Source organism: Sus scrofa, chromosome 6, assembly GCF_000003025.6.
Source record: "Sus scrofa isolate TJ Tabasco breed Duroc chromosome 6, Sscrofa11.1, whole genome shotgun sequence".
NCBI lineage: Eukaryota > Metazoa > Chordata > Mammalia > Artiodactyla > Suidae > Sus > Sus scrofa.
In genome coordinates, this window is record NC_010448.4 from 14973965 (window position 1) to 14998090 (window position 24126).

The following is a 24126-nucleotide window of genomic DNA, read 5'->3' on the forward strand; positions in this document are numbered from 1 at the left end:
CCCTAGCCTGGGAACCTCCACATGCCGTAAGTGCGGCCCTAAAAAGACCAAAAAAAAAAAAAAAATAAAACAAAACTCCTATCAAATAAACAAGGAAAGGAAATTTCATAGAGAGGATATTTAAGTGGACAAATAACAATATAAAAAGTGTTTTACATATCATTTGATGTCTGAGAAATGCAAATTAAACAATTATTATATTTTGCTACATATGCACCAGAATGGATGAAATTAAAATGTACTAGCAAGGATATGGATCAACTGGGAACTTTGCTATATTGCTGCTGGGAGTGTGTACTGGGGAGCTGTTTGGCAGTACCTAAATATTTCCTTACTTTTGACTCAACAAAATATTTTTCCAGGAGATATGAGTACATGCATCCACCAAAAGACATGCAAGAATGTTCACAGCAACTTTATTTATAATAGCCTGAATTGGAATAAACTCAAACATCCATAAACAGAAGCATGGATAAATCAACTGCGGTTTATTCATTCCATGGAATACTTTTCAATAGTAAAAAAGAAGGAGTTCCCATCATGGCTCAGCAGTAACGAACCGGACTAGTACCCTTGAGGGCTCGGGTTCAATTCCCTGGCCTTTCTCAGTGGTTGAGGATCCATTGTTGCCGTGAGCTGTGGTGTAGGTCATAGAAGCAGCTCGGATCTGGCGTTACTGTGGCTGTGGTGTAGGCCGGCAGCTGTAGCTCCAATCTGACCCCTAGCCTGGGAACTTTCATATGCCGCCGGTGCAGCCCTGGGGGGAAAAAAAAAAAGACAAAGAAAAAGAAGTAAACTAATATGACAACATGGATGATTCTCACAGACATAAAGTGTGCAATAGAAGCCAGAAAAGTTCAAGACGAGGCAAATCTATAGAGAAGTGAGAAAAATGGTTACTTTTGGGGCCTGGGGTACTGCCTGGAAGGAACCTGAAGAAGTTTTCCGGGGTGCTGGAAACATTCCATAGTTTGAGCTGAGGGTTGATTACCCAGGCATTATACATTTGTAAGGATTCATCAAGCTGAACACTTAAGATTTGGTGTTTTTAGTAAATGATGCTGTAATCAATTGGACATTCACATGGAATAAAGTGAACTGGCCTCTTCCTTCCCTATGTTTATGTAAGATATTTATAACAGACTAGTTAGAGTCATGTTAAATTTGGAACAATGAGCGGGATACTTAGCGTATATTTGAGATACACCCTTAAGGTAGAAATACAGCGTGGTATTAAAAGTGTTTTAAAGAGATTTGTTGCAAGATGGAAAATCCCTGTAACAATGGGTGAAAAAGGCAGACCACACAAAAATTCTGTATAAAGAATTATCAAAACTATGTCAAAATGTGTACAAAGAAAGCACTGGACACTAAAGTGTTAATAGTGGTTAGCTACTGGCTGTCATGGAGTGGGGAAATAATGGGAGAACTTTTTCTTATTTTTATTTTTCTGTAGCATGCAAAATTTCAAGACTTTCATAACGGTAGAACAAACTTTAATTTGTTTATTTGGCTCTTTAGGGCCGCACCCGAGGCATAAGAAAGTTCTCAGACTAAGGGTCTAACTGGAGCTACAGCTGCTGGCCTACACCACAGCCACAGCAAGGCAGGATCAGCGTGAGCCGTGTCTGCAACCTACACTACAGCTCACTGCAACGCCAGATCCTTAACTACTGAGCGGGGCCAGAGATCAAATCTGCAACCTCATGGTTCCTAGTCGGATTGTTTCCTCTGTGCCACGATGGGAACTCCAGAACAAACTTTGAAAAATAATTTTTTCTTCCAAAGTCAAAACTGCCCTTCCATCTTCTCCATGAACTGCTGTTCTGGTTTATTCTTTTAAACTTTTATGCTTTCTGATCTCCCTACAAAATATATTCACTGCCTCCTGTGGCTGGCTACACCGAGCCTTCTCACTTTTCACCTCATCTTTTTTTTTTTTTTTCTTCTTCCTTTTTTGGCTGCACCCGCACCAGGGATTGAATCCAGTCTCTGACCCAACAGCTGCAGCAACACGGGATCCTTAAACCACTGCACCGGGCTGGGATTGAACCCATGCCACCACAGAGACAAGGCTGGATCCCCAACCTGCTGTGCCACAGTGGGAACTCTTCCACCTTATTTTGACCCATCCTGATTCTCAATTAAGAGATAACATCTTTGGGCTGGATACTCTTCTCTTTTTTTGCTTTTTAGGGCCGTACCTGCGGCATATGGAAGTTCCCAGGCTAGGGGTTGACTTGGAGCTACAGCTGCTGGCCTATGCCACAGCCACAGCAACGCAGGATCAGAGCTGTGTCTGTGACCAACACCACAGGTCATAGCACTGTCGGATCCTTAATCCGCTGAGCGGGGCCAGGGATCGAACCCACATCCTCATGGATCCTACTTGGGTTTGTTACTGCTGGGCCACAACGGGAACTCCTGGATAGTCTATCATCAAGTTAATAAAGGATACTCAGGGCCGAGAGGGTGTAAATTTCCCTGTTGCCCAAGATTGGGGTTGAAGTAAGAGAGTTCAGGTGCTGTTCGGCTGAGGAATGCAAATTTTTGTTCATCTGGTGGGTGAGCATTTATTCTACAGAGGTGGTGAGAAATATTTCATTTTAGATCCTAACTTAGGAGAGGTGGCTGCAGCCCATGGATAAAGCCTCCCCCTCCATTTCATAGGACCATGAGCTGCCTGGTCACATTGCAGTGTGCACATAGAGTGGGACAAGTTATGGCCATTTAAAAGGCAGATTTGCAGGTCCTTCCCAAATCTGTTGAATCAAATCTCTAGAGGGAGGCCTGGGTTTGCTTCCTACTAAGTCTGTGAGGTTCTCTCTCCTTCATACTTCTAAATGTTATTTGACACCTATAAATATTGTGAGATGTATATGCATGTGTGATGTGTCTTTTTAAAAAATAAAGCACAGGAGTTCCTGTCGTAGTGCAGTGGTTAACAAATCCGACTAGGAACCATGAAGTTGTGGGTTCGATCCCTGGCCATGCTCAGTGGGTTAACGATCGGGCATTGCTGTGAACTGTGGTGTAGGTCGCAGACGAGGCTCGGATCTGTCGTTGCTGTGACTGTGGTGTAGGCCGGCGGCTACAGATCCGATTTGACCCCTAGTCTGGGAACCTCCATGTGCCGCGGGTGCAGCCCTAGAAAAGACAAAAATAAATAAAGCACAATAAAGTGTACTTTCATGAACCTAGCACCTAGCCCAAAAGTTGGATCATTAACAATTTAGGTGTATATATTTATGGGGAACTCCCATATTTATGTTTACTTACATGCTTCTCTCTTAAGCCTTCCTTCTGCCTCCCTATGAGAGGTAACATTTTACCTTTTCTGTTTTCCAAAGTGTTAAAATTTTTAGGGAGTTCCTGCTGTGGCTCAGTGGGTTAAGGATCCCACGTTGCCACAAGCTGCGTGTAGGTTGCAGATGTGGGTTGTAGATGCGGCTCTGATCCAGTGTTGCTGTGGCTATGGCATAGGCCTCAGATGCAGCTCGGATTTGACCCTCAGCCTGGAAACTTACATATGCCACATGTGTGTCCATAAAAGGAAAAAACCCTACATACATACATATGTAAATATGAATTTTAAAAATAAAAGTTTCTGTCTTCTTGGCATCTATGCCTATAAAATATATTGTTTAGTTTTGCTTTTTTTTTTTTTTTTTAAGTTTTCTTATGGCGTTCCCGCTGTGGCGTGGTGGGTTAAGAATCCAACTGCAGGAGTTCCCGTCGTGGCTTAGCAGTTAGCGAACCTGACTAGCATCCATGAGGACTCGGGTTTGATCCCTGGCCTCAGTCAGTGGGTTAAGGATCCAGGGTTACCATGAGCGGTGGTGTAAGTTGCAGATGTGTCTCAGATCTCACATTGCTGTGGCTGTGGCGTAGGCCGGTGGCTATAGCTCTAATTGGACTCCCAGCCTGGGAACCTCCATATGCTGCCAGTGACGCCCTAAAAAGACCAGGAAAAAAAAAAAAAAAAAAAAAAAAAAGAATCCAACTGCAACCGCTTGGGTCACTGCAGAGGCATGGGTTTGATCCCTGGTCTGGTGCAGTGGGTTAAGTGATCCAGCACTGCTGCACCTGTGGTATAGGTTGCAGCGGTAGCTTTGATTCAATCTCTGGTTCAGGAACTTCCATGTGGTGCAGTGTGGCCATGAAAGAAAAGCTTACTTTTTTGAATTTTTTATTGTGTTAAAAATATATAATATAAAGTTTCTGATTTTAATAATTCTAAAGTATACAATTCAGCGGCATTGACTACCTTCGCGATGTTTCGCAACCTACAGTTTCCAAAGTTTCCAAAGCTTTTTCATCATCCCCAGCAGAAACTCTGTACCTGTTAAGCAATAACTCCTCTTCCCTCTCTCCCCTTGGCCCCTGGCAGACCTGACTCTACCTTCTGCCTCTATGAATTAACCTTTTCTAGGTACTTCATACAGGTGGAAGCAGATTGTGTTTGTCTTTTTGTTTCTGGTTTCCTTCACGTAGCAGGATGTTTTCAAAGTTTATTCATGTCATGGTGTCTACCAGAACTTCTCATACATGAATGCTATTCCCCTGTATGTATTTTTCACAGAGTCTTTATCCGCTCATCGGTTGAAGGGCATTTGGGTGGCTTCTACCTCTTGGATGATATTGTGGGTAACGCTGCAGTGAACTGCGGTACGGAAGAATCTGTTTGAATCACTTTTCGATTATTTTGTGTACATACCTAGAAGGGGAATTTCTGGGTCATATGGCGATTCTAGTTTAGCTTTTTGAGGAACAAGCATACTCTTTTCCAGGGACTACATCATTTTACACTCCCATCAGCACTTTCAGCTTCTCCTCATCCTCGCCAAGGCTTATGACATTTTTTTTTTCTTTTAACTGTAGCTATACTTGTAGGTGTGAGGTGGTCTTGTGGTCTGGATTTGAATTTTCCTAATGACATTCTCTAGAAATATTGAACATCTTTTCATGTATTCATTGACAATTTGGGTCTCTTCTTTGGAAACATATTCAAACCACTGGCCCATGTTTCACTTGGGGTGTCTTTTTATTGCTGTTGTTGCTGTAGAAATTCTTTATATATTCTGGATATTAAGTCCTTATCAGATATATCATTTGTAAATATTTTCTCCCATTCATAGGTTATCTTTTTACATTTTTTTTTTGTCTTTTGTCTTTTGTCTTTTTTAGGGCCACACCTGCAGCATATGGAGTTTCCCAGGCTAGGGGTCTAATCAGAGCTGTTGCTGCTGGCCTATATCACAGTCACAGCCATGCCAGATCTGAGCTGCGTCTGTGATCTACACCACGGCTCACAGCAATGCCGGATCCTTAACCCACTGAGTGAGGCCAGGGGTGGAACCCGCAACCTCGTGGTTCCTAATCGGATTCATTTTCAATGTGCCATGATGGGAACTCTTTTTTTTACATTCTTGATGCTGACCTTTGGTGAACAAAAGTTTTTAATTTTGATGAAGTCCAATTTATCTATTTTTCCTTTTGTTGCTTGGGATTTTGGTGTCGTATCTTACTGCTGAGTTTGCTTGGTTTTCAGCTCCATAAAAGTGGCATCATTCTTAATGTAATTTCCTCAAACTTACAATTCTCTTTCAAGATTATGTTTATAAAACTATCCATGTTCTTTCATAGTTCATTCACTCTCAAGCCTGCATAATGTCCTATCACACAAATACACCACACATTATCTAGCCATTCTACTATCAACAGACATTTGTGCTGTTTCAGGTTATTATTATATCAGTGCTATTCTGAATATCTCAAAGGAATTATTCTGTACATTCTAATTTAAGAACCGATAACCTTTTTGAATGAATTATTAAATTTCAATTGCCTAGTACTTGGGATACCCAGCTGCAGGCATTTGACTGAAGCATATCTATTTTTCTCATCTGCCTATTTGGACTGATTACTGGACTATAAAACCATGACAACCACTGCCATTGAGTATGGCTTGTGTCTACACTACAGTTTTAAACTTTTTGTGTGGTTTCTTACAAAAAACAATCAGAGAAGACACAATAAATACATTTTACAGATTTCAGGTTGGAGAGCTTTGCAGCAAAAGGAAGATGGCAACACAGGTCAGGGAAATGACTGTGGAAAGGAAATGCTTACTTTCAAGCCCCATCTCAGCCAGGTTGTAGGAGTGTTTCCAGGGGAAATAACCCAAAGAAGGGCTTTTTTTCAGTGCTGAAAACCATCCAAAACAAAGAGAGACACAGATTGACAGTTCCTCCCCCCAAGCCTGTACAGTGGCTGATTTCGGGGAAACACTTTGGCAGCTACATGGGGTCATGATGTGGCCAGGTTTCTTTGGCTCAAGCATGAAGAACACCAGTTGAAACTCAGGTGTGAAGCAAGAGCTTAACTCTTAACAGGGATGTTGTTTGTGGCTTTATTACTGGAAAATGTGAGTGACCTTAGCAAGGCCAAAGTGTGGAGACACAGGATTACAAAATCTCGAAGGGGGTGGAGTGAGATACTGGAGGCATAAAAGCAGGTGCAGGGGCCCCCACAGCACTGCTCTTCCAGAGGCAGAGGAACCCAAGATGCGGTGAGTGCACAGCTCTGTCCCAGCCCCCTTTACTCTGGACTATTTCATCTCGCTTTGCATGTATCGCTTATCTCCATGACAGCCAGGTACACGAGAGGCCTCCAGGAGAGATGCAAAAATATAAGGCAAATGGGCTAAATTATAGTGAATGAAGGGTTTGGTGTGATAAATACTCTGCTCTTCTGTGTCCATAAAACCGAATGTTTAAGGACAGTGCTGCCTTTCCCACGAGATGTGACTTTCTCCAAGGGCTCTCTTTCCTTGAGGTTATGACGTTTTCATCTCTGCATGGGATGCCAGGTAGGCTTCCTGGCATTTTGAATATGCTTATTAGCATATTTTTTTCCTTTACAAAAAAATATATGATAACAAAGACAAATAATGACACATTTGGGTGACACAATCAAGGCACTCAGATTTTATCAAAATAAAATTCATTTTGGGAGTTTCCGACATGGCTCAACGGTTAACAAATCCGACTAGGAACCATGAGGTTGCAGATTCGATCCCAGGCCTTGCTCAGTGGGTTAAGGATCTGGCATTGCCGTGAGCTATGGTGTAGGTCGCAGACGAGGCTCAGATCTGGAGTTGCTGTGGCTCTGGCATAGGACAGCAGCTGTAGCTTCAATTAGACTCTTAGCCTGGGAACCTCCATATGGCACGGGTGTGACCCTAGAAAAGAAAAAAAGTAAATAAAAATTAAAAAAAAAAAGAAATCATTTTGGAAACAACAGGACTAGAAACAATATAACCAAGCAACCTCTGACCAGTTGACATCCTTCAGGGAGCTGGTTAACTGGTGGCTGTGGCCTGGGCCTCAGTGCTTTCAGGGAGTCAGTTTTCTTCCAGGTAACCTTCTGGCATTTGGGGGTTTGATTTTCTGAAGTCAAATGATCGCAAAATAATAGAAACAACCCTATTGGTGGTTAAAAAAACTTCTCACAGAAAAATTTTAAAAAGTAGAGAGAATAGCATGGTAAACCCTCACCTCCCCATCTTGGAGCTGTCTGTATTTCATCAGCATTATCCTTATGGCCCAGCACCTAAAGGGTGCCTGGGGAGGTTTCTCTTTGCTGCACAGCTCATATATCATTAACAATCTGAGGTTGCCTGAACGTCGCCAGAAACCAAGGCCCAATCCCTATGTGCCTTCCTATCTTGGTTGTTCCTCTCTGAAGCTTCCGTAGGAGTTGCAGCAGCACAGAACGTGCTGGAAGGTGCTCAGGTGCACACACGGGTGGGTGAAGGGTTTCTTGGTCCTGCCGCTTCCGTATGCATCTCCTCTCGCTGGCTGCCTGATGGGAGGGGACTGTGTGGCGGCACGGGGCGGGGCAGGGGAGAATCGGGGAGACAGCTGTGCACTCCTTCCTGTCTTCTCTGCAGCGCCCTGGGAGCTGTCGTCGCCCTCCTGCTCTGCGGGCAGCTTTTTGCAGCAGAAACCGGCAATGAGGCCACAGATGCCACAGGTGGGCCTCTGCGTTGGGGCGGAACAGCCCACCCCAGCACTGCCAGATCCCACCCGGACCCTGTCGGATCTGTTACCCCTATTTGGGAAGAGCCAACTGCTCCTTCCCTCCTAAGCTCTGGTCTTTCAGCAGCAGGAATACTGGGGACACAGCCAGAAATAAGGGGAGGGTGCTCTCCCCTGGGCTTCCACGTGGGGTGGAGGGAGGTGGATGTGCCAAGCAGCTTCTTCTCATCTTTCTGGGTCTCCAGGGCAGATTCAAAATACAAACCTTCTTCTCCTGTTTTTCTTTGCAGATGACAGCTGCCCAAAGCCCCCTGAGATCCCAAAGGGCTACGTGGAGCACATGGTTCGCTATCACTGCCAAACCTACTACAAACTGCGCACGGCAGGAGATGGTACGGCCTGGATGAGTATCTCTGGGCCCTCTCCCATCCCACCGTTCCCATGACTGGAGCCAGGATGACTGGCCAGAGAGTTCATGGGTTCTCTCTGGAGCCAAGAGATTAAGATTCTAATAAGGATTTTGTCACCGGTAGCCATGGCCTTTTGGGCAAATGAACTTTTCTCAGCCTCAAGTTTCCTCCCCTGTTAAGGATGATATCACATGGCCCACCCATCTCAGACTGAAACCTACACCCACAAAAGGCAATGTGGGAGAGGAACAAATGACGGTGACAGTGACGGTAGGGGCGTGTACCTACGGAGCTCTCACTCCTGGCACCATTCAGTGCTTTGCACCTGTCTGTGCGCCTGGTCCTCACAGAACCCTCTGAGGAGGTACCATTATCATGCCCATTTTGCCGCTGATAATGCTGAGGCTTAGGAAGGCTGAGTAATTTGCCCAAGTTCAGGGAGCCCGTAAGAAGGAGAGTAAGGATTTGAACCCTATGCTGACAGCACACTCTCCAGGGCTACCACGACTACAATTCTGTCCTGCTGGGCTTCACTGGCGTCCCCAGCAGTACAGCGCCCCTCTCCTTCCGGCTTCTCTGCTGCTGCTCTTTAAATAGCTTCTCTCCCCGCACCAGGTCCAGATACAATTTCTCTTTAGGCTCATTTCTTTCCGTTTGTTTCAGGAGTGTACACCTTGGACAGTAATAAGCAGTGGACAAATAAGGTCACTGGAGAGAAACTGCCTGAATGTGAAGCAGGTAGGAAGCAGGCACCTTGGGAAGCAGACAAGGGTTGGGGGGCGGGAGCATGGGCAGGCACCGGGCCGAAATGTCCTAGAGACGCATCCTCCCTGTGTGGTCTCCTCTGGGCACACAAGGGCCGAGGCGAGGGACCAGGGAGACCCATGGATGACAGGGGGGGAAGCCATGCCTTCCCATACAGTTCATGAGGATCTCATTCACTTGGGCCTGCGGGGCATGACTGAATCTGCTGACTGCACTGCCCAGGGAGGATCCGCTAGGCTTGGGTCAAGGGTAAAGCAAGTTCCAAGAACAAGTCGAGGGAGGGGTTAAAAAAATCCTAATCTATGGGAGCATGCATGATAACGAGAGGCGGAGACGGGGCGGACCTCCTGCCTGTCACCAGGAGGAGCTGTTGCTCTCCCCTCTCCCTCTGGGAACAGGAGGATCTTGGCTACCCTCTTCTGCTGCCAGGGACTCGGAACTGCTAAGGGCCTGGTTTGAACTGCAGTATCTATTAAGATCTGGGTTCCAGCCAGTGCTGCTTCAGATCCCTCTTTATTCAGAGGGATTATTACAGCTCCTTGCCTTTGCAAAGATTTTCAGGGAATTATGGAGATGCTTTGTTGTGACAAACTGTTTAAATATACATACAGGAGTTCCCTGGTGGCCTAGTGGTTAAGGATCTGGTGTTAGCAAAGCAGGAAATAGAATTCTTAGTGATGTAAACATTCTTTTAAAAAGAACCATTTCAAACTGTAAACACTGGGAACGAGGGGATCACATGGTAAGGGCAGAGCATGTAAACATCTAACTCTGAATAAATGCACAATGACAGTTTAGTCTTGTCTTTCTTTTTAGGGCCGCAACCGCAGCATATGGAGGTTCCCAGGCTAGGGGTCAAACTGGAGCTGTAGCTGCCAGCCTACACCACAGCCACAGCAATGCCAGATCTGAGCCCTGTCTTCGACCTACACCACAGCTCACGACAATGCTGAATCCTTAACCCACTGAGAGAGGCCAGGGATTGAACCCGAGTCCTCAAGGACACCCATTACCACTGAGCCACAACGGGAACTCCAACAATGACAGTTTAGACGGCAGCAAGTCGATACTTTTACTCTTCTTTCCCAGTTGGGAGCTTCTCACACTCGGCCCATAACTTTCTTGCTCTCCTCGACAGTGTGCGGGAAGCCCAAGAACCCAGTGGATCAGGTGCAGCGGATCATGGGTGGCTCGCTGGACGCCAAAGGCAGCTTCCCCTGGCAGGCTAAGATGATCTCCCACCATAACCTCACCTCGGGGGCCACGCTCATCAATGAACAGTGGCTGCTGACCACGGCTAAGAATCTCCGCTTGGGTCATAAAAATGATACAAAAGCAAAAGACATTGCTCCTACTTTAAGACTCTATGTGGGAAAGAAACAGGAGGTGGAGATTGAGAAGGTGATTTTCCATCCTGACAACTCCACGGTAGACATCGGGCTCATCAAACTCAAGCAGAAGGTGCCCGTTAATGAGAGGGTGATGCCCATTTGCCTCCCTTCTAAAGATTATGTGAATGTGGGGCTTGTGGGCTACGTGTCTGGCTGGGGGCGAAACGCCAACCTCAACTTTACGGAGCATCTGAAGTATGTCATGCTGCCGGTGGCTGACCAAGAAAAATGTGTACAGTACTACGAAGGCAGCACCGTGCCAGAGAAGAAGACACCCAAGAGCCCGGTGGGGGTGCAGCCCATCCTGAACGAGCACACCTTCTGCGCCGGCTTGTCCAAGTACCAGGAAGACACCTGCTACGGCGACGCCGGCAGCGCCTTTGCTGTTCACGACAAGGATGATGACACCTGGTACGCGGCTGGGATCCTGAGCTTCGACAAGAGCTGTCGTACGGCGGAGTACGGTGTGTATGTAAGGGTGACCTCCATCCTGGACTGGATTCAGACAACCATAGCTGACAACTGAGGCCGCCAGCCTGGGCCTGAAAGGACGAGGGAAAACTGGACGGGAGCGGAGGGGAGAAAACGTGGTGTGAAGCTGCCGGGTTCCAGCCCCACATCGCTGAGTCAGTCAATAAAGAGCTTCCTTTGATTCCCTCCTGTGCTGTCTGTAGCCTTGAGCTGTTTTCATTCTCTCATTTATGGTACAGCCACAGCGGAGTGGTCTAGAGACTACAGGGAGTGGGTCAGAAGACACCCCAGGCCAACTGGCAATCCCTCAGGTGACAAGCACTGTCCCCTCCGGGGCTCATGCTCACTGAATGAGGCGCCTATGGGATGGCAGGCCTCAGGGGGGAGGTCACTGGTATCGTTTTACAGACAAGCAAACAGACTCAGAGAAGTTAAGTGATTTGCTTAAAGTTACACAGCTATCAAGTAGTGAAGCCCAACCTTGAACCTAGGTCTGTCTGAATCCAAGTCCCGAGCTCTTTCCACTGCCTTCTTTGGCTTCTTCGGAGTGAAATGGGAGACAGAGTACAGGCTGGTGAGGAAGCGGCCAGCTCAAAATGGGATGAAAACAAGTGTTTCGACACTTGGCTGTTTGTCTTTCAACACACCAGCTCTTTAGACCACAGAGTAAGATGGTGTAAAGGCAGGATCTCTGGACTGGCTGGGTCCAGGTCATAGCTGGACAATACACTTGCCAAGTTCCTGAAGCTCCCTGCCCACCGGGTCCCCGGACTTTCCTATGATGGGCTTAAGCCGGACGATCCCTCAGTGCCCACAAGTAATCACCCTGGGACACTGGGTAAAGTTAGAAGTCTCTTCCTCAGGGAGCGCTGCTTTTCCCACGTGGAAGAAACCTACCCTTTACCAGGAGTCAAGATGCAAGCTGTTTGAGTCTTTCATTTCACAAAGATAAGATCTTGCTATTAAGGGTTTCCCAGAAAAAAAGGTTGCAGAACCCAGAACACAAAGCTCTTCTTCAAAGCGCAGCTCTCACTGAACTCTTTCTTGCTGTAAGCCTTCGTTCAGCACAATGAACGAAGGCTTTGCCAATATCCCCTCTGTCACACCAAAACGTGGCCTCTCCTTCTCGTGGTTTAGAATGTCACCGGATGTCACTACTCTCAAGAGGGTTCTGCCTTCACTGTGCTGTTCTTCTCACATGCACTTTCCAGCGCCATCAGTAATTTTCTACGGGTCAGAGCTGGTAGGCCAGTGAAGGACCTAGACCTATGTCCTAGAACCCGTGAGAGGGATCAGAGTGAGTGGTAGTACCTTCAGCATTAGGTTTTCTTGAAGAATAATCGGCTTATACTAAGCGGCTTCTACTCACCACTCGGGAGGAAAATAGTAAGAGAAAACCTCTGGCATCTTCTCGATCCATTTATCCCCTCTGCCTCCCTCCCCAGCAGCACCTTCCACCCGCCTGGCCTTGGCCTTGGGCTTCAGCGACACTGAACTCTGTGGAACCCTCTCGACACGCTGCTGCCTCGGGCCCCTGCGCCTTCCCCCCACCCCGCACCCCCACGCCCTCTCCTGAAATGCCCTCCCCCTTTCTCCAGGAGTACCTCCTACTTTCCTTTAAGGCTCAGGTCCCGTCTCTCCTAAGAAGCCTTTTTTCCATGCAACAGTCACTCGTTTTTATGTAGCATCTGGCCTAAGACAGGGCACACAGTATGTACTTAATAAAAACTTGTGGAATGGGGAGCAACTAAGATGGGAACAAAAACAAAAGCCATGACTTTAGAGCAATATTCCCTAAAGCCCTCAGGAGAGAAGAGATGAGATGCTTACACACACAGATTATTTTTGCTGGTATCAGAGCAAAAACCTTCCACACATCAAATGCTCTGTGGCTTAGGTCATGAGGGACAGACTACAGTGACGGGCAGGGAGGGCGTTTTATCCTCACAGAAGTCTGGAGGGAGGCAGGTCCAGAGTCCGCTCAGTAGCTCAGGCTCATCGGTAGGGACCCAGGCTCTTTTCTCTCTTTTTTTTTTTTGGTCTTTTTGGGGCCGCACCCATGGTATATGGAGGTTCCCAGGCTAGGGGTCCAATCGGAACTACAGCTGCCAGCCTACACCACAGCCATAGCCACGCCAGATCCAAGCCTCGTGTGTGTGTGTGACCTACACCACAGTTCACAGCAACACCAGATCCTTCACCCACTGAGTGAGGCCGGGGATCAAACCCACATCCTCACGGATCCTAGTCAGGTTCGTTAACCGCTGAGCCACAACAGGAACCCAGGACCTAGGCTCTTTTTACTGGTCTTCTTGGCATGTTCACTGTCCATCCGGGCTGGCTGCCTTCTGGTCCTAAGACGGCTGCTGTAGCCCATGCGTCACGACTACCATGAAAGCAGGAAGCGGGGGCCAAAAGACGGAGGTGGTGGTGAAAGGGTTTTGTGATCTCATTCTGGGAGTGGCTCTCTCCTTTACAAACAAAGGCCACCACGGTCAGTCCAGCAGCCTTCCTTCTATGCCATGCCTGTCAGAACTAGGCTCCATGGTCACCGCTCCCCAGAAAGCACTTGGCAAAGGGGGACGGACCTGCAGCAACACTGCTGCCCTGCACAGTACTGGGCTTTTGTTGGCAAGGTGGCCAGTAGCAGCTCCTTGCGTGCCGCCTGGTGCACTGCCCTCTGCCTCTGCATCTATCCTCTTACCCTAGGAAGTCAGTACCATTAGCCCCCATGAGGTTTTGAGAGGAGCAGGAACTTGTCCAGTGGTGTCTCCTGGAAGAACAAGAATGCCTCATAAAATTGTTAAAACAGGCAAATCCTATAAAGATGGTATTTCTTTCTCATAATTCTGAGCTCTTTCCAGGCTTGAGTCCTTGAAGTACAATTTCCTGTCTCTGAAAGACGTCTGCTCCTACTCACTGAGGGTAGTTAGTTCTTTGTTTAGCTCCACTTGAGTGCTGGATGGTAAAGACTCAAGTTCTCACTTCTTGGGCAATTTATTAACATAAACGCTGGTAAAATGAGCAAACCAGGATACCTTTAAAAGTCTGAGCCTGAAAGGCTGGAAGATAAACAAACTTGCCCGATTATCAGTAGAGAATTATTTTTTCCAAGAGAAACTGGGATGCAGGGACTGGAGACAGGTGAGCTGCTTGAGATACGTGTGGAGGAACAGGCGAGGCTGAGGATGATGGAAGGGGTGGGTGTGCGTACATCTTGAAGAGAAGGACTTCTGCTCTTACGGGAACTGACTTTCTATTTTACTTGTGTGTCAGATAAACGTAGTTGATCGAATTGTACCAGGCAATGTTTAGAAGGATTCTGTATTACCTTAAAGAAGAAAGAAAAGCACAATATAAAGAGAGGGTGAAATGATCCCGCTGGGGCCACTGACCGTGGCTGATGGGGCTGCGCCGAGGTCCGTAGGGGTAGACACTCCGGCGTCTCTGGTCATGTGACCTCAGTGCCATTGCCACACGTCTTCTACCTGGGGACAAGTAAGCTCTACACATATCAAGCCTCTTCTCCGCCAGGATGCTGACCACGCTTCCGCAGGACTCCAGGAAAACAGCACAGCTGGGTTCAGGTACTCTTTCAGGATGTGCCTTTCTCTTCGACTTTGACAGCAGTGAACCTGCTAAATGTCTTGATAGAGCAGGTCGTATTTGGGAATATTCTTGGGATCAATGGGACTTTGGACAATAAGTTTTCCCCTCATTGCTCCTCGATAAATTACTTCAATCAAATCTATAAAGTCTTGTTTGGTTTTGAAACTTCCCACAAACTTGGTGTGATCTGGGGACCTGAATAGCATAGAAGAGAAACAATCCCACTCAGAACTTTTCAGCATGACTTGTAAGACCTTCAGGATAAACAAAATAAGCAGCTTTGTTACTTTCTTCTGATTAGAGAGACTTTAGACACAAAGCCCAATGCTGATTTTCCATTTGCGATTCCAGGGCCCATGTGATATACGACTAAAAGCAGTGCTGTGGGCCACTAGGAGAGCACGTAGGCCCTCCCACCTAAAAAGCTTCTGCCTCAAAACCTATTTTAGCCACTTTTCAACACATCAAGTAGAATTCCCTGGGTGTCAGCGTGGGCTTAGTTTGCCATCGCTGCTGCTGGCTAGGCATGTGCAACGTCCTTGAACTAGTCACTGTCTCTTGAGTTCCAGTCACTTATACTTTTCTGTTTTTTTGTTTTGTTTTGTCTTTTTGCTTTTTCTGGGGCTGATCCTTTGGCATATGGAGGTTCCCAGGCTAGGGGTCAAGTTGGAGCTGTAGTCACCAGCCTATGCCAGAGTCACAGCAATGCAGGATCCGAGCCACATCTGCGACATACACCACAGCTCACGGCAACGCCAGATCCTTAACCCGCTGAGCAAGGTCAGGGATCGGACCCGCAACCTCATGGTTCCCAGTCAGATTCGTTAACAACTGAGCCACGATGGGAACTCCAAGTCACTTATATTTTTGAGTGGTGGGTATTACTGTTTTCTTTCTTTCTTTTTTTTTTTAACTAGTTCAAATATTATGTATGTTTACTGTAGAAATTAAAAAAAATTTTTTTTATTACTCAATGAATTTATCACACCTGTAGTTGTAACTGAAGAAATTGTTTAGAAAAAAATTACCAGTGAGGCCAGAGGCCACATTTTGGTACATGTCCTTTCAACGTGAGTGCATGCATGCATTATTTTTTTTTTTCCCCACAAACATGGAAATTCTATCATGCAAACTATTTTGTAATGTGTTTTTTTCAACATATGACATAGTCCTTTCATATTTTTTTTCCTTTTCCTTTTTTTTAATGACCACACCTAATACATATTGGAAGTTCCCAGGCTAGGGGCTGAACTGGAGCTGCTGGCCTACGCCACAGTCACAGCAACACTAGAACGGGAGCTGCATCTGCAACTTACGCCGAAGCTTGCGACAATAACAGATCCTTAAACCCCTGGGCAATCTGCCAGGGATTGAACCCGCATCCTCATGGACACTATGTTGGGTTCTTAACCTGCCGAGCCACAGTGGTAACTCCTTTATATGATTATAAAGTGATAAGTAGTATCATAAATCATCTTCTAAAAAGATTCACCAAATTAACACACACATCGATGGTATTCTGGGAGAATAAAGAGCCTTAGAAGAGTTGACATTTAACACACTTTCAAACAGATGATTACAAAGCTGGCGCACATATCTAGACTAGTGGTACCTCGACCACAGTCAGAAATGATAGGATTATCATGGAAACATTCAAAATAAATATTAAATACTGGGATGCTGACAGGAGTGGAAAGCATTAAAGACGTCATGTTACTAATTCTTTTTTGGGGTTTTGTTTTTTTTGTTTTTTTGCTTTTTAGGGCCACATCTGTGGCATATGGAGGTTGCTAGGCTAGGGCCTCAATCAGAGCTGCAGCCACTGGCCTACGCCACAGACCCAGCAACACAGGATCTGAGCCTCGTCTGCAACCTACACCACAGCTCATGGCAACACTGTCCATAACCCACAGAGCAAAGCAGGGATTGAACCGGTGTCCTCATGGATGCTAATCAGATTTGTTTCCACTGAGCCACGACGGGAACTCCTCATGTTACTTATTCTTGACAGGTTATGTGGAAGAATGACTTGAGAATTCTCTGAGTGGCAGGGGGACAGGAAGTTTGGCAATAGAAAAGCATGTCTTAATTTGCTGAAGGAACGCTTCTTTTATGGATGCAGTCTATGTGTTCCAAAACCTTAAGAACAATGATATGTTTTGTTCTCTTTTTTCCCTTTTTAGGGCTGCACACTTGGCATATGGAAGTTCATGGGCTGAGGATGAATTGGAACTGCAGCTGCCGGCCTATGCCACAGCCACAGCAACGCCAGATCTAAGCATCATCTTCAACCTACACCATAGCTCACAGCAGTGCTGGATCCTTAACCCACAGAGTGGGGCCAGGGATCAAACCTGCAACCTCATGGATACCAGTTGGGCTCACTACTGCTGAGCCACATGGGAACTTCCATATTTTATTTTAATTAAAATTCCTGGGAAATTTTTTAAAAAGTTCTCTATTTTCTACACTTAAGAATGATGAATGCCCCCCCAAACTATACTATTCTTTCATATTTATGTAGTAAATTAAAATTTGCCATTCATCCTGGAAACATTCTCATTTTGTACCAAAGTTTCCCATAAAAAATTAGAGAGTGCATGAACTGAGGAAACAGTACCAACGTAAAACTCACAAAACAACTATGAAACGTAGAACCAGCTGAGAACTCACCCAGTGGAAGCGATGAGTTGCAATGGGGTTGCCCCCATCACATGCAAGTAAGTGAGGAAACTGCCTAGATTAAAAAAAGTTTTAATTAAGGCTGTAATAACTTCACGTCAATGTAACTTACCCATAATCCACTTTCATATGCTGCCCATTGAAGAAAAACACAGTAGAAGGAATGTAACTGATGTCAAAATAGTGTGTATAGACTGGAGTCTGGTCCACATCTACCAGATATATAGTAGCCATTTTGCTTAAGTCAGAAGAGGTTTTAGAAAGCTGCGTAAGAAGAGACAGAGGTAAGTTACAACATGAGGGGCAGCTAACGTTTCTTCTGTGCATTTTTTTTTTTTTTTTTGTCTTTTTGCCTTTTCTTGAGCCACTCCTGCGGCATATGGAGGTTCCCAGGCTAGGGGTCGAATTGGAGCTGTAGCCACCGGCCTACGCCAGAGCCACAGCAACGCAGGATCTGAGCTGCATCTGCGACCTACCCCACAGCTCACAGTAATGCTGGATCCTTAACCCACTGAGCAAGGCCAGGAATCGAACCCGCAACCTCATGGTTCCTAGTCGGATTCATTAACCACTGAGCCACGACGGGAACTCCTCTTCTGTGCATTTTAACTAGAAGAGTGTTTCCTCTTTGAAAAAAAACTCCTGTTTTTTTTTTTTTTTTCTCCCCCCAAATTTAGCCTGTTTGAGTTCCACAGCAGACTCACTATAACCTTATCATTCAGAATCCAAATCACTGTCAGCAGGGTTATGAGCAGTCCCTGGGCAAACTGTGGGAATACATTTCTTTTTTTTTTTTTCTCCTTTTTTCTCTTTTAAGGGCCGCACCCATGGTATATGGAAGTTCCCAGGCTAGGGGTTAAACTGAAGCTGCAGCTGCTGGCCTACATCATAGCCACAGCAACTCAGGATCCATGGGGAGTCTGCGACCTACACCACAGCTCATGGCAATGCTGCATTCCTGACCCACTGACGGAGGCCAGGGGTTAAACTCACATCGTCATGGATACTAGGCGGGTTTGTTACCACTCAGCCACGCTGGGAACTCCTCTCTATTTTTTACTGTAAAGTTTTTTTTTCTTTTTAGGGATGCACCCATGGCATATGGAAGTTCCCAGATTAGGGGTAGAATCAGAGCTATAGCTGTCAGCCTACGCCACAGCAATGCCAGATCCAAGCCGTGTCTGCAACCTACACCACCGCTCACAGCAATGCTGGATCCTTGACCCACTGAGCGAGGCCAGGGATTGAAGCTTCCTCCTCATGGATACCAGTCAGGTTTGTACTGGCTTCGCCAGAAAGGGAGCTCCTGATCGTGAAAAGTTTTTATGAAGTTTTTATGGATTTATAAAATCCATGCTCACTTAAATAAAAAAGAACTAAGAAATATGCAATGCAGACAATGAAATTCCCCCAAATCTTTCCTTCCAATTTCTCCATAAATGATAATTATAATAAAAATAGCATACACTTCCGTGGCACTTGTTATGTGCCAAGCGCTCTAAGCGCTTTGTACTTGTTGGCTCATTTAGCCCTTGCAACATCCTTGTGAGGCAGGCACTGCTAGAGTCACCACTTCACAGATGAAGAAGCTGAGGCACAGGAAGGTATCGTGCCTCTGGTCACACAGCTAGTGGGCAGTAAGGCTGGGACTTGGACTCCAACAGATTGGCTTCAAGTCTATGCTCTTGACCACCCCTGAAAGCTGAGGGTATAATGCTCTGGCCCCTTTTCCCCAGGTGAACACATCACGCACTCATTTTTATTTGTTTATTTATTTTTTGCTTTTTAGGGCTGTACCCACAGGATATGGAGGTTCCCAGGCTAGGGGTCAAATTGGAGCTGCAGCTGCCGGCCTACACCACAGCCACAGAAATGCAGGACCTGAGCCATGTCTGTGACCTACACCACAGTTCACGGCAATGCCAGATCCTTAATCCACTTAGTGAGGCCAGAGATTGAATCCACAACCTCATGGTTCCTAGTTGGATTTGTTTCCGCTGCACCACGATGGGAACTCCATGCATCCATTTTTAATTATGGTAAAGGGGTTTCTTACACTGGACCCATACTATGGGTGACAGCTATAGAAATAAGTGGGTGAAGTCTTACTCCTGAGTAAGTTTCTCTCCATAATAAGCAGAGACAAGGATAAACTTACTGTCTTACACCAGAGTGTGAAGATGTGTTGAGAAACCAGAGATTGTCATCAAGTTATACACTGGAGGCAGCAACTAGAAAAGCTTATCTGCAGGCAGAGGAAACAAAAGCTCAAATCCCAGCTCTGCAAATGTAGTGGTCCTGTGCCTGTGGGAAGTCACCTGACCTCCCTGGCATTCATCTGCCCCTTGGGAAGAGGAAGTAGTTATCCCACTATGGGGGCAGTGAATAAGCACAAGTTCACGGACACTTGTCAATAACGTTTTTGGTCTTCTGCTGTCCTGTCCATGAAGCTGAGCTTCGGCAGCTGCTAGTAAGGCAGGACAGCCAGACAGATTCGGCACAATCACAGGTTTGGAGAGTCAACTCAGGGCAGGCAACAAGTGGCTCTTAGTGAATGTCTGATAACAAATGACCAGCTATATCCCCAGGTCCTGCCTGCTCCCTTTCATGCACTTTACCAATGTTGAAGTGAGAATGTATGTATAGGCTTTTAATAAAAACTATTTACTTAAAAAAGTTCACTTACAGGAGTTCCCATCGTGGCTCAGCAGAAACGAACCTGACTAGTATCCATGAGGACGTGGGCTGGATCCTAGGCCTCCCTCAGTGAGTTAAGAACCCGGCATTGCCATGACCTGCAGTGTAGGTCGAAGACGTGGCTCAGATCCTGTGTTGCTGTGGCTGTGGCGTAGGCTGGCGGATACAGCTCAGATTCAACTCCTAGCCTGGGAACTATGCTGCCCTAAAAAGACCAAAAAAGAAAAAAAATTTTTTTTTCACTTACAATATCATCTAGCTGCAGACAGACAGGATCCTCGTCTCTCCCAAACCTGAGAACCAACACCTTCTCTGCAGTACTTTTTATCGCCTGGTCTACTTCCTTTTTGCTGCTCAGCTTGGGTAACAGGAAGCTCATGTTGAAATAACCCAAATATCAATCCTCACTGTCAGTCCTGAAATAAAGCTGTGATATTTAAAGAGAAAGTAAAATGCATAAGTCCCAATTTAAATTATTTTCATTATTGGAGTAGGTATCATATTTTTTTTCCAGAGGAAAAAAGGTTTCATACAACATATTAAAAAAGTAGAAGAAGCACATAAATGTGTAAACTGGTGGCAAGTCCATTGTTTAAAAAGAGACTACAGAAAAAGGAGTCTTGGAGTTCATGTCGTGGCGCAATGGAAACGAATCCAATTAAGAACCATGAGGTTGCAGGTTCGATCCTTGGCCCCACTCAGTGGGTTAAGGATCTGGCGTTGCCATGAGCTGTGGTGTAGGTCGCAGACTCGGCTTGGATCTGGCGTTGCTGTGGCTGTGGTGTAGGCCGCAGACTCGTCTTGGATCTGGCGTTGCTGTGGCTGTGGTGTAGGCCAGCAGCTGTAGCTCCGATACGACCCTTAGCCTGGGAACCTCCATATGCCGCAGGTGTGGCCCTAAAAAGCAAAAAAAAAAAAAAAAAAAAAAAAAAAAAGGAAAAGAGTCCCGAGCAACATCTCCCTCTGTCTCCTCTCAAGTGGCCTAGCTCCCAGTGCCCAGTAAATAGTTACCAGGTAACTACTTCAATTAATGTCTTCAGAATCTTCCAGGGTTTTGTTACACATTCACAAGAAAACACCAGCATGTGTTCTTATGTTTTCTCCCTTTTTCACCCCAAAGATAGCATATTCCAGCAGTCAGTATTCCAGAAGGAAAGAGCGGACACCTTCAAACTTGGTAATCAGAAGCCTCTCATTAAGGCAGGGGACAGGAAACCAGTAGGTGTAGTGCAGTACCCTGGGCTAGAAACAGCGACAGTGCGAGCAGTTCTAGAACTGCGTGGCTGATATTGCTGAACGGAGAGGGCCGCTATCCAGGATGTCAGGCTGCAGCTAAAGGACGCAGCCACTCTCCTCCCGCCCTCTGCTCACCTGCTAATGCTTCCAATGGTGATTCCAATTGGAACAAAGAGGGTAGGGGAGCTGCAGAGGCCAACAAGCCTCCTTGTCCAGGGCAGTTTAGAGAAGGGGAAAGAGTGGATAGAAGGGGCACACGGCAGACGTCCAGCACACATAGTCTACCCACTCCTCTGTACTTTGAACTTGACCTCACATATGAAGATCTTCTCTTATCTCTAAGCAGAAAACCCACACATTCTTTGTCATAGCAGCATGCTGTGTCAGGCATGTTCACTGAGGGCCATTTGTACCATCATGACTCCTGGCTTAAAGATTTTGGTATATCACATCACATGGCAAATGGACAAACTGAGAGTGTGTAAAAACGACACACACACCAAACTGTAAAATACAGAGAGATGGGGCCCCTCGTTTTCATACCAGTTTGCTCATACTTACACTTCCAGCTACAAGCACAAGGACTAGAACCCATGCTGCCAAATGTCTAGTCCAGACTTATTTTTACTTATATCTTACCACAAGTCTTATTTTTATGATTGAGAAATTCTTTAATCAATTTTTTCCCCTTTTTCTCTTTTTGCCTTTTCTAAGGCCGCTCCCGTGGCATACAGAGGTTCCCAAGCTAGGGGTCTAATCGGAGCTGTAGCCACCGGCCTACACCAGAGCCATAGCAACTCGGGATCTGAGCGCGTCTGCGACCTACACCACAGGTCACGGCTTAACCCACTGAGCGAGGCCAGGGATCAAACCCACAACCTCATGGTTCCTAGTCGGATTCGTTAACCACTGCGCCACAAGGGGAACTCCCAATCAATGAGTTTTTTTTGTTTTGTTTTTGTTTTTTGCTGCACGTGCGGCATGCGGAAGTTCTGGGGCCAGGCACCTGAGCCACTGCAGTGACAATGCCAGATCCTTAATCCTTAAACTTCTGAGCCAACCGCAATTCCAAGGAGCTTTACTTTTGATCCATCCATGATAAACTCCATTGAGATACCTGGTATTTTAAGTTCAGTTCCAAAGTTGTCTAATGCTATGAAAAAAGAGGACTTCCTTCCCTCCCTCTCTCTTATGTGACAAGCAGCATTTTAAGATATGAATTACTAAAATTCGCATAAGAAATGGAACTGTTCCAGTCATGAGCCATATTTTAAATAGGGAAGCTGATTGCCAGAAGGTACTTCATCAAACAGGAATGGCAGAACAAATTCTGAGAGGGAAAGGGGAAAGCTAAAGAAAAGATGGATCTGTCGAACCACTAGAATTCAACCAAACAGCAATTTCTGCGTGTTACTGATAAAAAGAGGAGGAAATGGCAGGAGAGCAAAGTTGTCATCAGAGTGAGTGGGGAGGTGAGGGTGTGAGAGTGGAATTGAATAAATGTTGAAAAAAGGAAAGGGAAATTGAGACCACACCTAAGAAAATGTCTATAGCAAAGGATAAAAACAAGGAATTCAGAAAGAAGACAGACGAGAAAAAAAAAAATTTGGAAAGTTTCACTGCTAAGTAAAGAAAAGCAAATTAAAAGATGTATTTTAGGAGTTCCCACTGTGGCACAGCGGAAATGAATCCAACTAGCATCCATGAGGATGTGGATTTGATCCCTGGCCTCTCTCAGTGGGGTGGGGGGGAATCTGGCCTTGCGTCAGCTCTGGTGTAGGCCAGCAGCTGTAGCTCTGATTTGACTCCTACCCTGAGAACTTCCATATGCTGTGGGTGTGGCCACAAAAAGTAGAAAAAAAAAAGTTATATTTTAAAAAGCCATTAAACTGGCAAAGATTAAATGATAAAGGCAAGAATGTCAGTGAAGGGACAGGCTTCATAGTCCCCCCTAGAAAACAGAGAACAAACCTTGTCTAGAAAGAAACCTGAAATACAACTCCATTTCTGAGAATTATTTCCTAGTAAATAACCAGACATACGCAGAAAGATTTATGTAAAAAGGATATTTGTCACGTTTTTAACAGTGAAAAACTGGAAACAACTTACACTGCCATCGGTAGGAGAATCGTGAAATGAAGGATGGCAGTCCTGTAACATACTAACACACTGTCACTACATATTGCGTTATAGATTAACAATTCAGATACGTGAAAAATCCTCGTAATAAAGAAAAAAGTCATAAAACAGTAGTATACAAAGGGTGATTCCGCTTTTGTACAAAACCTAACTATAATGCAAATATACATATTCACATAGGAAATAACTAAAAATGAATATCCTCAAACACCCTCAGTGGTTTTCACTGCGTGTGAACTTACGAGTGACTTTTACTCACACTGGGGTGCACGTCTTCATTTTTCCAATATCCCCGACATACCTATTTTTTATGATGCCAGTGGCTGGACTACTCCTGGCCCACAAGTGCCGGGGAAAAATGATACTTTATTTGCACGTCATCTTCCTCGCCAGCACTTCAAGGCTTTCGGCAACCCTGACACTTTCTCCAAAAAGCCGCGACGCCGGCGACTCCTTTCTTCTTCCGCAACCGCGGCGGCGACCCTAAACCAGAGTAACCCAGGGGCTGTTGCCAAATAACTCTCGGCCGACCTCTTAAGTGGACGGAAACGGAAAAAGAAAACGCACAAACGCAGTGATTAACGCGCGGTCTGTTCAGTTCAGCAGCCCAATAAGCGGAAGGGCCTATTCTACTCACGGCCAATCTTCCCCGCTGCGACCGGAAGCCTTAGGGTCACTTCCGCC

The 24126-nt window shown here is 45.9% G+C and overlaps 1 protein-coding gene and 1 long non-coding RNA gene across 6 annotated transcripts; one reads left to right on the plus strand and one right to left on the minus strand.

Moving 5' to 3' along the window:
- On the plus strand, nt 6418–11281 carry HP (haptoglobin). 2 transcript variants are annotated; one of them, XM_005664359.2, is made up of 6 exons: nt 6542–6571; nt 7612–7796; nt 7955–8037; nt 8333–8434; nt 9116–9190; nt 10356–11270. In XM_005664359.2, exons 4-6 carry the CDS (start codon nt 8383–8385, stop codon nt 11132–11134), a joined length of 906 nt encoding a protein of 301 aa, XP_005664416.1. In that variant the 5' UTR covers nt 6542–6571; nt 7612–7796; nt 7955–8037; nt 8333–8382; the 3' UTR covers nt 11135–11270. The 2 variants fall into 2 exon arrangements, with proteins under 2 accessions (NP_999165.1, XP_005664416.1); NM_214000.2 differs by lacking the exon at nt 7612–7796 and having other exon boundaries at nt 6418–6571; nt 10356–11281.
- TXNL4B lies at nt 11099–24113 on the minus strand. Of its 4 annotated transcripts, none has more exons than XR_002344527.1 (4): nt 23744–24112; nt 20315–20483; nt 17483–17634; nt 11099–14883 (listed from the first exon to the last, which is right to left on the minus strand). It is a non-coding gene; the product is annotated as a thioredoxin like 4B (long non-coding RNA). The 4 variants fall into 4 exon arrangements; XR_002344528.1 differs by lacking the exon at nt 23744–24112 and adding an exon at nt 19529–19615 and having other exon boundaries at nt 20315–20447; XR_002344526.1 differs by having other exon boundaries at nt 11147–14883; nt 20315–20494; nt 23744–24111.

Excerpts from the sequence above, each read along its gene's own strand:
- HP (NM_214000.2), top strand. Across the intron at positions 8,435-9,115 it reads ACTGCGCACGGCAGGAGATG|GAGTGTACACCTTGGACAGT; the intron begins GTACGGCCTGGA and ends CGTTTGTTTCAG. Across the intron at positions 9,191-10,355 it reads ACTGCCTGAATGTGAAGCAG|TGTGCGGGAAGCCCAAGAAC; the intron begins GTAGGAAGCAGG and ends TCTCCTCGACAG.